Below are 14604 nucleotides of genomic sequence, written 5' to 3' on the forward strand. Positions count from 1 at the left end.
GTAGTGAATTTAATTATTAAGATCTGCAGTCATCGCGAGGTATAGGAAGCGCTCCGCGTTTTTCAGTTTCTTGCCCTGAACAATACAAAGTGCTAGAGTAATTCATAGGGTCAGGCAGCATCTCTGGAGAAAATAATAGGTGACCTTTGGGGTCGGGACCCTTCTTTGGAATAGAATGAAGAGGTTTAAAGAAGGTCCCGAACTGTAACAGCACCAATTAATGTTCTCCAGAAATGCTGCCTGACATGCTGAGTTACTCCTGCACTTGGTATCTTTTTTTTTTGGAGACCAGTATCTTCTGTTCCTTGCCTCCCCATTATCAGAGAGCAGTGCAATACATTGTGGGTGGGTCTGTAGAGAACTGCTATTTTATGGATTTGGTTTGAAATATGCAAATCCCTGAGAGCCATGGCATACAGTTCTTCAGCATTATCATGGTCATTAATGTCCCAAATTCCAAGGCATCACACCACTGATATCCAAGAATCGGACTCAAGCTCACCAACGACAGAGGCAATCGACCTACTGAAAGCTTTCTCAACGGTGACTCTGTCCCTGACTTGAGTGTCCTTGACTCCATCCCAAAATAATCTATTTAGCCATCCTTGTCCCCACTTTCAACTGACAAGAAGTCAAAATGTAAAGGACCCCACCTGAAAATTTTAGCTGTCCATTTTCCTCCACAGTGGCTGGCCAACTTGCCAAGTTCCTCCAACTTTTTGATTATTTCCGTAAGATTCCAGCATCTGGAGTCTCGTGCCTCGAAAGAATAAAAACCTTTTGGAAAGTCAAGTCCATGGGCAGAATTGGAGGGGAATATACGGAAGTGGTGGGAGATTCTAGTAGGCACAAAGAGCATCAGAGAAAAGGAGGGAGTGTTTTGTGTGAATGTAGTGTGAGATCAGATAAGGCAGTTTGGATATCGTGAGGGGGAGATTCAAAGAGCACCAGAGGTAGAGCGAGAAGAGGCAGAAAGGGGGGCCCGAGAGGGAGGGTCAAATAGCGACAGGGGCAATGTGAGGGGGAGCGACAGAGAGCAGAATGGGCAATACAAGGGGCACAGAGGCCAGTATGGGCAATGAAAGAAGGAGAGAGAGTACAGGCAAGGTACACAAAAATGCTGGAGAAACTCAGCGGGTGAAGCAGCATCTATGGAGCGAAGGAAATGGGCAAAGTTTCGGGCCGATCCCTTCTTCAGACAGGCAATGGGGGGGGGGGGGTGGTGGGGGGTATGGGCAATGCAAGTGCAAGGGCAGTGTACAGGGGAGAGACAGAAAGGGCAGGATGGATAATGTGAGGGGAAGAGACAGAAGTGGGGGCAGAATGGGCAATGCGAGGGGAAGTGGGGGCAGAATGGGCAATGCGAGGGGAAGTGGGGGCAGAATGGGCAATGCGAGGGGAAGTGGGGGCAGAATGGGCAATGCGAGGGGGAAGTGGGGGCAGTATGGGCAATGCGAGGGGAAGTGGGGGCAGAATGGGCAATGCGAGGGGAAGAGTTCACAGAATGGGCAATGTGAGGGGAAGTGGGGGCAGTATGGGCAATGCGAGGGGAAGAGTTCACAGAATGGGCAATGCGAGCGAGATTGAGGGCAGTGTGAGGGAGGGGGTGAGACAGTTTGGGCAATGCTTGGGGAGGAAGGGAAGAGACAAAGCACGGGGGCATTGCGAAGGGGGGGGGAATGTGAGGGTAGCACTAGGGGCAAGGAAGACTGTTGTTGGGAGGGGCAGAGGGACCGTTGGGACCAGTGAGCGCCCGCTAGCTGCACGAGCACGACGGCTGGGGGCAGTGAGCGCGAGCGCGCTTGGAGGCGAGCTCCGACTCGAGGGGGTGTGGTCAGCAGGGAGGGAGGGGGTCGGGGAGGCGTAGGTCCCGACGCCTCATTCGGCAAGTGAGTGGCCCGCGTTGAGCCATCCCACCCTGCAGGCGTCTTCAACACACGGGCCTGCCGGTGGAGATCAGCCCCCTTGCGAGCTTGGTGCGAGTCCGCCGGATCCGATGGAGGAGCTGAGGCCTAGCGGCCCGGGCATCGCGGCGCTGCTGCCCCCGGGACTGCACGCTATCTACCAAGAGTGCAAGAGGCTGTACTCGGATCAGCCCAATCCTCTGCAAGTCACCGCCATAGTCAAGTATTGGTAGGTCACCTCCACATCAATAATATCCTCGGCTTCAGCCCTTTTCCTGAGGCCCCACATCCCAGAAGAATAAGTTACCATGCAGCAGGCTCAATCTGAGCAATTTAAAGTTATTTGCAAGTTACATCCAATTATATAGATTATTTTCCACGATCCCACTTTGTGCGTACTGACTTCTTTGTCGATAAGCTTAGCGCTGGTGTCTGTAAAACTTTAAAAAACTTTGTTGCAACCTTGAATAGTTTGCAACCTTGAATAGTTTCTTCTCAATTCCTTACTTCAAATATAAGTTGGGCTAAAGTTCTTGTACAATTGAAAAGTCTTTGAAAATTAGGTTTATCATCATGTCGCTTTAAAGTAAATAATACAGATTTATTCATGTTATTTAAACTTTCTGTGTACATTGCAACATCTGACGTGTATTTTGTTTGGAAGAACCCTTAGTAGTATTTATTCCAGTGTGAATCCTGTGAACGCATTGTGCATAAACAAAAACGATCTCGGCTTTTCTAGTTTTCTTTAGAAAACAATAAAAACTGTCGCTGATGAATAGAAAATACTATATCTTATCTTGCAATTATTATGTTGATGGTTGAAGTAGCAAAATTCCGCGTGAATTTAAAGATTTCAATTATTGGTAGTGATGACCATAGAATTTACTGTGAAAAGTCTGGTTATTAATTTTAAAGTATTGATTAAAATGTCTCAATTAACTATTATGTATTTATTACAAGTATAAATTTGTTTTACAGAATTTAAGTTTAAGATATTAAAATTAGCAGGTTACAGGACATTGTAGTAATTTGATTTTTAATTCAAGTAGATTCAGAAGTAATTTTGAAACAATTCCTAAAATTTAAATTACAATTGAGAAGACACACAGTGCTGGAGTAGTTCAGCGGGTCAGGCAGCATCTGAGGAGAACATGTATGGGTGACAATTTGGGACGGGACACTTCTTCAGACTCCAATCTAACCTACGGAGCTACTCCATCACTTTGTGTCTTTGTTTGTGAACCAGAATCTGCAGTTCTTTGTTTCTAATTTGTCTTTGTTGTCTAATTTTTTTGTCTTTGCATTAGTATTGCAGCTGTACCCAAGCTATTTACATAGTTGTTGGGTCATTAGAAACTACATTTATTTGTGTTGATGGTGGAATATGTACTGATCCTTTTGAATTTATTTACTGGAATCAATTCTAGATATAACCTAGGGCACTTCTAGATATAGCCTAAGACAATTCCATATAGATCAGCAAATGGATCTGGATCATCCGAGACAATCAAAACTGAATTCCTTATTATCAGACTTTTATACAGTACATTTATTTCTGTAGTTTTATGTAATTTTGTCTTTTATAGAAAGTTACTATTACTTTGATGAAATATTGTATTATAATTTGTATGAAAGATAAAAAGTGTGATTGGAGAATCTAACTAACATTTTAACCTCTTGCTCTGTCAGATTTTCCTCTTACTGCTAGTGACTGCTTTGTCTTTATCTTTAATTCTCTGTTTCCTTTTCTCTCATCTCAAGGCCTAGAATGAGCATCTATCTGCCAGACCTCAAAAGTCTTCCAGGTAGGGTAGTATAGATGAAAACATATGCCTCACTTGAGAGACAGTTAGATACATTTCAAAGGGGATCTTAATTTACATTTTCTGAAAGGCTGAGCTAAGATTAAGTGATATATACTCTATTTCTTCCAAAGTTGTCAATGCTGCCTCACATTGCTAAGTTCTTATATGAGCAAAATACATTTTCTTGATTTTCTTTGCTGTTAATAAGCCAAAAGTCACTCAGAAATACGTTGCAGTTTCAAATATTTATAGATTGACACAAAAAGCTGGAGTAACTCAGCAGGACAGGCAGCATCTCTGGAGAGAAGGAATGGGTGACGTTTCGGGTCAAGGCGCTTCAGACTGAAAATCACGGGAAAGGGAAACGAGAGATATAGATGAAGATGTACAGGATATAGAACAGTGAATGAAAGATATGCAAAAAAAGTAATGAGGATAAAGGAAACAGGTTATTATTAGCTGTTGGGTGAGAAAGAGAAGCTGGTGTGACTTTGGGGGCGGGATGCAGAAAGAGGGAATGCAGGGGTTACTTGAAGTTAAAGAAATATACCACTGGGTTGTAAGCTGGCCAAGTGAAATATGAGATGCTGTTCCTCCAATTTGCGTTTAACCTCACTCACAATAGAGGAGGCAAAGGATAGAAAGGTCAGTGTGTGAATGGGAAGAGGAATTAAAGTATTTAGGAACTGGTCACCCATTCCTCCTCTCCAGAGATGCTGCCTGTCCCGCTGAGTTACTCCAGCTTTTTGTGTCTATCTTTGGTTTAAACCAGCATCTGCTGCTCGTTCCTACTCAAATATTTAGGATTTTAAATCTGTGTATGAATTCCTTTAAGTAGGAGAACGTAGGGAAGGTATTGTAGGATGGACCATTTAAAGATATGTAATACTGCAACTCCATTTCTAGTTGAAATAGGCAATTGCTTAGTGCCAATTGAAAATAAAATGTTGATCCATGCTGATTGCATTTGCTGTTGCTTTCAACCTCTTTCCTGTGTTGGCATTGTATGCTGTGAAGTGGACAGTGAAAGATACTTGAATTATGGAAGTGAGGCTGGCAACTAATTAATATGTTGCTGAAGATCTGCTGACTAACTGCAACATGTTTACCTTTCCTTAAGAACATGTACTGTAGGATTGCATGCTAATGTGTAATATACCATTTTCAACTCTTTAATCTCAACTGTTAAATGATCACAACATATTAATGAGTAGGAAGAATAAGGACCCCATATAGTCATTGAATAAATCTAAATCTTATAAAAGAAGTCAAGGAATCTCGGGGCACCGATGCACAAATCACACACTGAAGTAAAACAATTAAAAAAGGCCATTTAAAAAATACACCTAAGGCCAGATGCTTAATTTTTGAAGATGCACATTTAAGAGCAGGGAAGTGTTTGATTATACAACGTTTGGAGTACAATAAACAATTCTTGTTCCATAGTTAAAATTGAAAGAAACGCGCACTGCAATAAGTAGTAAAATTATGCCCAAACTGAGTGTATCTGTCATGAATGATTGAAATATACTTGGATTTTTTTTCATCCAGGAAATGATTGGTGGGGGTTCTGAGAAATCTAAACTAATAAAGCACTTTGACAGGATAAATATAGAACCGGTTTCCTTTGTGGGATGGATGAAAACTAGATGTCATGTATAAAACAAAGTTTTTCATTGTATCTAGTTACATGTGACAATAAGAAACCTTATATTACCCAGAGATGAATTAACTGTGAAACCTGCTGGCAAAAGTAGCAATGGAGAAAAATAATATATTATGCATTTGAAGGAAAGCTAGATATAATCAAGGAAGAAGGGAATAAAGGTTTTGTTGATGAAGTGCAATGGAAGGAGGCTCATGTCGAACATAAACACAAGCATGTATTAGCAAGGTTGAATAGCCTGTTATGTGTAGTATTCTAAGCCTCTGGAATACAGTGTTTTAGATGTTTGCATAATGGTGAAGGAGAATTTTCTAAACTTACAAGAAAGTTAGTATAGAATTTCCAGAAGCATGTCGATTTCAAGGGCAATTAATAACTAGAATTATTATTTGTGCTTACTTGACTTTGAGTATGTATTAGAATTCACAGCTTTATGGGTACTTGAATCACAGAAAGTAGACCAAGTTTTGTGAAATTAGTTTAGAAGTTGGAATTACACATGTAATTTATTGAATGAAGGGACAAATAAGGGGGACGTGTGGTGGACTAAGAAAAAGAAAACAATAAAACACTCGCCACATCTTCCCATCTCCCCCTATGCCTGCCTTCTGCAAAGACCGCTCCCTCCGCAACTCCCTTGTCAATTCTTCCCTTCCCTCCCGTACCACCCCCTCCCCGGGCACTTTCCGTTGCAACCGCAAGAAATGCAACACCTGTCCCTTCACCTCCCCCCTCGACTCCATTCAAGAACCCAAGCAGTCGTTCCAGGTGCGACAAAGGTTCACCTGTATCTCCTCCAACCTCATCTACTGCATCCGCTGCTCTAGATGTCAGCTGATTTACATCGGGGAGGTTAAGCAGAGGTTGGGCGATCGTTTCGCCGAACACCTCCGCTCAGTCCGCAATAACCTACCTGAACTCCCGGTGGCTCAGCACTTCAACTCCCCCTCCCATTCCCAATCCGACCTCTCTGTCCTGGGTCTCCTCCATTGCCAGAGTGAGCAACACCGGAAATTGGAGGAACAGCACCTCATATTCCGCCTGGGTTGCTTGCGTCCGGATGGCATGAACATTGAATTCTCCCAATTTTGCTAGCCTTTGCTGTCTCCTCCCCTTCCTTAACCCTTGAGCTGTCTCCTCCCATCCCCCCGCCCTCGGGCTCCTCCTCCTCCCTTTTTAGTTCCTTCTCCCCCCCCATCCCCCATCAGTCTGAAGAAGGGTTTCGGCCCGAAACAACGCCTATTTCCTTCGCTCCATAGATGCTGCTGCACCCGCTGAGTTTCTCCAGCATTTTTGTGTACCTTCGATCTTCCAGCATCTGCAGTTCCTTCTTGAACAAAACATTTAGAAATTTGTGTTGATATTGGTTCATATCTATAATTGACTTTTTATCTTCATGATTGATATTTAGTATACTATTCCTGCTTCACTCAAGAGTATAGTTTTGATTTATGTCTCATCTTGTGGAGCGAAGGTGTAATTATTTAATTTCATTGCTTGGTCATACCTTGTGCTAAATTTGCTTGTTTGGTTTTGTAACACTATGTGCCTGCTTTACTGTGGATGTAAATTATTCATTTTAACTATTCTTCTTGATCAAAACACAAGGTTATATCTGCTTAAGGCTATATTTTTATCTGAATGTTTTTTGAAGAACAAAGTAAATTTAAAGTCAATGAAGACTGTATTTTTAACATTTAGATTTTTCGTCACGCTACTAGCCTTATAACTTGGGCAACATGAGAAACAGGAATTGGAATATTTACTTGAAACATGCAAATGTTTGCAAATTGTTTTTAATACATTTTAAAGTTTTCACAAGTTTATAGTTTAAAAAGAAGCAATTAATACAGTATTAACAGAATTAGTACAGTATTTGGTTTTGTAGATTAAGGAATAGGAGAAAGAAACAGGAGTAAGTCATTCAAAATCTCACCTGGTTAGCCATTCAGTAAGACCTATCTGTTATTTCAGCACAACTTTTCTGTACTAATCCCCTATCCCTTAATTTCCCAGCTATCTAAAAATGTGTAGCACGAATGAAAAGCCATAACAGTGGTACTTAAATCGCCACATTTTAAGTTTGGGTGCAGAGCAATTGTTGTTTGACTTTGTCCAAAAATGGATTGATTCAAGGTGGTGATTCTGTAGAATCTATAATTCTAACTGCATTGAGAAACAAACGTTGTATGATGTATGGGAATATTTTTGTGCTTTTTTTATTTGGAATATGATATCAAAGTATAATACATGTTGACTCAATTTATAACCTTTTCAAGTATCTGGTTTTCATTATATATTCAAGATTTATTTGCTTGATGACACTATTTGCTCATATGTGCTTAATTCCATTAGGTGACTCTTGATTCAGTGCCAGGCATGTGGTACAAAGACTATCTGCATTTTGCATAATATTTGTAATGCTGATCCAATTAACACTGTGTAAACCATTAGATTAGAAGAAGATTCAGTTTCATAGTTCAAACTTTCCTCGTAATATTCAATATCTGCAGATCCCAAAACCAAACGTGTCCAATGTGTTAGCATGAGGGCTTGTTGGGCAAAATAGGACTGACTTTTATGCCCAACCCTGAATTTAACTGAGAACTCACTTTTACAGGTTAATCGTGCTCACGTCAAATATCATTGAGCAGAACTCGTCTCTAATATAAATATTTTTTGGGAGTGTACTTTGGTACGCTTATAGAAACATATAAAATTATAAAAGGACTGGACAAGCTAGATGCAGGAAAAATGTTCCCAATGTTGGGTGAGTCCAGAACCAGGGGCCACAGTCTTAGAATAAAGGGGAGGTCATTTAAGACTGAGGTGAGAAAAAAGATTTTCACCCAGAGTTGTGAATTTATGGAATTCCCTGCCACAGAGGGCAGTGGAGGCCAAGTCACTGGATGGATTTAAGATAGAGTTAGATAGAGCTCTAGGGGCTAGTGGAGTCAAGGGATATGGGGAGAAGGCAGGCACGGGTTATTGATAGGGGATGATCAGCCATGATCACAATGAATGGCGATGCTGGCTCGAAGGGCCGAATGGCCTCCTCCTGCACCTATTTTCTATGTTTCTATGGTGCAGGAGGAATTATGCTTTGTGCTGTTGCTTTATGTTTGACTCTGGTCAATATAATGCTAAAACATGAAAATAGAAGTGACCTCCAAACAATTTTTATTTAGAGCCTGCCTCTCGCATGCCCATGAATTCCACCCTGAATTTCGTAGAAACTTTTTCCATAAACATGTTCGTTTTCATGTTTTAGGACTTGGTGAAATGAAAGAATGTTTTCATTTTATCTGGGGTACATTTGAATAATCGCTGAATATGATAGTTTAGTTTTTACAGAGCCAATTAACATACAAACCTGCACGTCTTTGGAATGTAGGAGGAAACCGGAGCACCCGGAGAGATCCCATGTGGTCACAGGGAGAACGTACAAACTCTGTGCAAACAGCACCCGTAGTCAGGATCGAACCTGGGTGTATAGCGCTGTAAGGAAGCAACTATATTGCTGCACCATTAATAAAATTAGCAAAAAATTGTAAATATCCAATGCAGTACAATACAGTATCCATAACCAAGCTTGAAGAGGGAAAGATGCAGAGAAACACATCGTGTCTGACATTGCGCATCATTATGATTTTGTACAGTTTTGGATCATGGCAGCCTGTTGACATGATTTAAATCATTAGGTATAGCATTACACCTATCTATGTATTTCTTCATAAATTAAAATAGTGCAGGGGATACTCAGTAGGTCAGATGGCATTCTAGGAGAGAGAAGCTATTAATGGAGGAGGAGCCATCTTGGTGAACGGCTGCTAGCCAGCAGCCGTCCGTTTTAAATTCGTTTTTTTTATAGTTTTTAGTGAGTCCTGTTTTTTTGTTTGTAGGGGATATGGTCTTTTAATGTGGGGGGGTAGGTGTAACTTTATTTCTAGGTCCCTACCGGGTCGGTGTGGCAGCCTTTTCTCCGGGCTGCCCGTCGACCCGTCCTCGTGGCCTACCTGCGGGCTTGGAGCACCGTTTCCTGGCGGGGACAGCCCAGCACCTCGGCCTCGGCGGCGGCACAGCGTTGGAGTGCTGGAGCGGAGCGGAGTGGAGCGGGCGATGCCTTGCCTGGGTCGCCGCGCTGGAGCGACGCGCTGGAGCTCTGGCGAGCTGGACCGCCGAGAGTAACATCTCCGGGCTGCGGGTCTGAAGAGCGGAGAGGCGGCAGTGCGGAGAGGCGGCAGTGCGGAGAGGCGGCGCCGACTTTATCATCGGGAGCCTGGGAGCTCCAAACCGGTGCGGCCTTGTCGGCTTCGGCAGCCGCGGTCTCCAACCAGGAAGCGGCCGTTCCAGGTGGCCCAGCCGCCGAAAGGACTCTCCCGACGCCGGGGCAAGACCACCCGGTGAGAACAGCCAGGGACATCGGGCCTCCGTAGAGGCAATTGCGGTGGCCTCAATAGGCCTGACTTTGGGCTGAACATGGGGTGGGGACTGGACATTGTGCCTTCCTCCACAGTGCTACCCACTGTGGGGGGATGATTTTTTTGTCTAATTGTAGTCCTGTAGGTCTGCGTCCAAGATGGCTGTCGTGAAGAGAGAGTGGACGCTGGCGCGCTTTGGCTGCCGCTGCTCTGTCTTCACACTGTGTTTATGATTTTCTGTTTTTGGATTGAATTCTGTTTTTAATTTGTGTCTCTGTGATGTCTTTTTTACCTGTTCTATTCCGATTATATGTTTTTATTCCGATTACTATGTAAGGTGTCCTTGAGATGTCTGAAAGGTGCCCATTAAATAAAATTTATTATCATTATTATTATTATTATTATTATTATTATTATTATTATTATTATTATTATTATTATTATTATAATGTTTCAGTATAATAACCTTTCATGTTTTGAGGATTTGCCATTTTCTTTTGCTTTTGATTTATATATTTATTCAATCATAATTACTGAGGTTGAAAAAAACAAACGATTCTCCAAATTCCTCCAAAGAAACTCCATGATTTTTTAATCAAAATTGCATATGTGTACTCTCACCCATTTATGCATATGCTAAAGGGGGTAGTTTCCATTATTTATCCTAATTGGTCATGATGTTTAACTTTGCTCCAAAGAGACCTTGTCTGAAAAAGGGTCTCGACCCGAAACGTCACCCACTCCTTCTCTCCAGAGATGCTGTCTGTCCCACTGAGTTACTTCAGCATTTAGTCTTATTTTCTATTCTAACCTTTCAGCTGATATTCCTCTTTCCAGACACTTTGGAAATTAATCTTTTATTCATACACGCTTGGACCTTCTCATCCTTTCTAAAATATGGCGTACAGAATTGGATTTTGTATTCCCTATGTGGCATATTCGGTGTGTGTACGGATTCATCACAGCCTCTGGTTTTGTCCGTTCTGATAAAGATCTCGGATCTGAATGATTTTTCTTTCCACAGATGCTGTCTGACGATCTCAGTTTTTTGTAGCATACTCTGTTTTTGTTTCAGATTTCCAGCAGCTGCACATTTTTAATTTTTATTACCTTTTCCTCATATTTCTCATATTGGGGATTTCTGTACAACATAGGAGGTCAACGGACTGATCTAGTCTATGGCAGCTCTCAATCTCATTCCCCCTTTATAAGTTCTGTAAACTATTCTTTCTCATGTGCCTATCAATTTTATCCTGATTGTCCTGATTGTCCTTTCACTCGCTGAAAGTTAGTGGCCAGTTAATCTACTAACCAAAAAAAGAGACAAAGGGCTGGAGTAAGTCAGGAGAATGTGGATAGGCAAAGTTTTGGGTAGAGATCCTTCTTCAAACTATGAAATGTCACATATCCATGCTCTTCGGAGATGATGCCTGAACAGGCCTGATTTCCCACCCCCAACCCCAGACTTCTAGCTGCAACATTTGTTACACCTATTCATTAAAAACAATATTTTATTGAAGTACATATTTTTGGGTAGATTCGCTCTTGTTATTTTAATTTTATTTGTGTGCAAGTCTTTTTCAGTAATTGATCTGTTATGGAGTGAATGAAATTATTTATATTAAGGATTTTGTAAATTAGCTGAGACATGTCAAGTTTAATTCTTTAAAGTTTTCTTACGTAGGCCCAACTTCAGCATATGTAATATCTCCCACACCCGAGGCTACCCCCGAGCAAATTTAATAAGGCATCGTAATTTAAACTTGAACGTGTATTTTCCATTAATTTTTGCTAGAAAAAGAATAAGTTATCACTTTTTTCTTTTCTCAAAGGTTGGGCGGACCAGACCCACTGGACTACATTAGCATGTACAGAAATCCAGGGAGCCCAGCACAGGATGTGCCAGAGCATTGGCACTATGTCAGCTTTGGTTTGAGTGACTTGTATGGCGACAATAGAGTACACGAGTAAGTACCACAAATGAGAAATCTAAAAAATATTCAAGACCAGAACCAAAAATGTACTCGTCATCGACCTATTCAAAACGTGTTGTCCCTTTCCAGAGTTTTCTTATTTGAGCCGTGACATGATGGCTATTCTGCATCATACACATTTTAGATAAAAGTCCTGCTTTTAATATTTTACCAATGGTTAGTAACAGAAATATTTTGGACAGAAACTAATTTGATACCAGTGTTGCACATGTAAATATGAAAGATCATTAAAATGATTGAAAGTATTATTGTAGTTGTTCTACCAAAAGATGCTAAAGTGAAAAGACTTTGAATTTAATTTGTATGTTGCTGATTATAAAAATGTTTTGCCTGAATGTAATCTGAGGATTGGCTCCTTCACATCTGGGTTGACTTATGCAATATCAGCCACCAAGCATGATGAATTGGAACTCCAGAGGCTCTCAAAAGCATATGGCCTGCATCCTAGTTTAATTTGGCTTGATGTACTAGATAGAGACCATAGAGAGAGGAAACTGAAAATAGTTTGAATTAAGATCAATAATGAACTTGAAAGTTTTTCAGTTAACCATCTCAAATAGTTCTGTTGTCCGAATAAATTTGTATTGTAATGAAGGTTTAGTTAGATTAAGCAAGATATTGAAACGATTTTGCTCTGAACTTTTTAGTGATCAAAAGACATTTGAGGTTATCACTGGATAGCATTTAGTTTCTTTTCGAACCTTTGTCCACATTTCTAAAAATTCCTGCTCAGATGAAATTGTAAGCTTAATTATTTCTCTTTGTTTCCCCACAATGGGAAATTCAATTCCCTAGTAAGTGTTATATTTTATTGCCCATTGCCTTTTTTGTCTGAAAACTTATTTCTGAAAACCCAGGCAAGATAAAGTATAAATGATTTGATCAATTTACATAAATCAATGTGGTCAGAAATTATTCTATTTAATGAATGAATGAATAAATAAGTTTATTGGCCAAGTATTCACATACAAGGAATTTGCCTTGGTGATCTGCCCGCAAGTGACATGACATACAGTGACAGTTAAAAATGATACATAAAACATTAAACATTAATAATAAAACATTATTGATTAAACATTTGAATTAAATAAAATACCAGAGCAAAAGGAGGCTACAGATTTTTGGTTATTGAGTAGAGCTACTACTTGTGGAAAAAAGCTGTTTTGGCAGTGGCAGCTTTGACAGTCCAGAGTCGCCTTCCAGAGGGAAGTGATTTAAAGAGTTTGTGGCCAGGGTGAGAGGGGTCAGAGATTATCTTACCCGCTCGCTTCCTGACCCTGGCAGTGTACAGTTCGTCAATGGAGGGAAGGTTGCAGCCTTCTCAGCTGATTGTACGATTCGCTGCAGCCTCCGGATGTCGTGCTTGGTGGCTGAGCCAAACCAGACCATGATGGAGAAGGAGAGGACAGATTTTACGATGGCCATATAGAATTGGACCATCATTGCCTGTGGCAGATTTTGCTTCCTCAACTGCCGCAGGAAGTACATCCTCTGTTGTGCCATTTTGACTGTGGAGTCGATGGTAGCCCCCCACTTAAGGTTCTTGGAGATGATGGTTCATAATTATTCATGATTATAGATCATAATCACCCAATATGCATTTTTTATTGTACAGTGTAAACAGTGATTTGTTGATGCAGAGGATCCTACGAAGGGATGTGCATTGAACAATGTATTTGTAGCAGTAAATACATGCACAATATAACGTATTTACTTGGCCTATATTTTGTTATTTACTTGACTGTTTTTATTTGTAACTGACCAATCTTAATTGGGCCTACATCAGTTGACCCTATTCATTATTTTCCTTGTGGTTAATTTGATTAACTGATTTTTAGATCTGGTTCATTGTATTTGTCAATTTTAAAATCAGCACATTATACTTTAGAACTGGAATCTTCAGAATTTTTATTTTGTATCACCTGAAACAGTTATTTTATTCTCAAAGTAAGAGCGGCACTGTGGCGCAGCAGTAGAGTTGCTGCTTCACAGCGCCTGAGATCCGGATTTGATCCCAACTACAGGTGCTGTCTATGGATTTTGTGTATTCTTGTGACCGCGTGGGTTTTCTCCGGGTTTAACGGTTTCCTCCCACATCCCAAAGACGTTCAGGTTTGTTGGTTAATTGGCTATGTAAAAGTATGTTGTTTGATCAATTTACTTAAATCCCCTTCTGAATTTGGTCAAAAATGATTATGTTTATAGAACAAAATGGCCCAATTTACACTTTGCCTACAAAAATACACGACTGAATTAGAAAACATTGTATATGTAAACGATTTGAGTGCATAACCTTTTCCAGAAGTCTTGTAAAGCTGTTTTGTTTAGCTGTGATACCAACTCAAAATATTTGTGATATAGAAATTCAAATGACCACAATCTGATGAACTGAGCATTTGCTGGTTTGCAAAATACTGTAGATACTGGAAATTAGAAATAAAAGCAAGATTCAGGAAATACTCAACTAGTGAGTCAGCATCCATGGAGAGATAGGAAATGTTTGTTAGATAAAAGGTTTTTGAACTAAAATGTTAAATGTGTGTACTTACAGATTCTACCTGACGTCTTGACTGTTCGCAGTATTTTCTGTTTTAAAACTTTATTTCATGAATTTCTTGTTCGGTTGTCTTGACAGATCTGTTCTATCGATATAAGTATTTCTTCGTAACCAGATTAGTTATGATGAAATCAATTTTAATACTGTTGAATTAGATGTGTATTTTTCAATGGTATGATTAATTGCTATTTCAATGAGTGGAACACTTCATAAGGCTTAACCTAATTTTTGTATTAAATATAATTGTCTAGATA

General features: G+C 40.4%; 1 protein-coding gene across 2 annotated transcripts in view; it reads left to right on the forward strand.

The window, feature by feature from the left end:
• The first annotated feature begins 1839 nt into the window (after window positions 1–1839).
• sufu (SUFU negative regulator of hedgehog signaling) overlaps window positions 1840–14604 on the forward strand; it is a 65923-nt gene continuing 53158 nt past the window's right edge. Inside the window, exons 1-3 of one of the 2 annotated variants that reach the window (XM_033034034.1) lie at window positions 2019–2133; window positions 3669–3712; window positions 11632–11766. In XM_033034034.1, coding sequence (XP_032889925.1) covers window positions 11666–11766 — 101 coding nt within the window. In that variant the 5' untranslated portion in view covers window positions 2019–2133; window positions 3669–3712; window positions 11632–11665. Of the gene's footprint in view, window positions 2134–3668; window positions 3713–11631; window positions 11767–14604 lie in introns of both variants that reach the window. The other variant, XM_033034033.1, reaches the window with a different exon arrangement.

This window comes from Amblyraja radiata, chromosome 15 (assembly GCF_010909765.2).
Source record: "Amblyraja radiata isolate CabotCenter1 chromosome 15, sAmbRad1.1.pri, whole genome shotgun sequence".
Lineage (NCBI taxonomy): Eukaryota > Metazoa > Chordata > Chondrichthyes > Rajiformes > Rajidae > Amblyraja > Amblyraja radiata.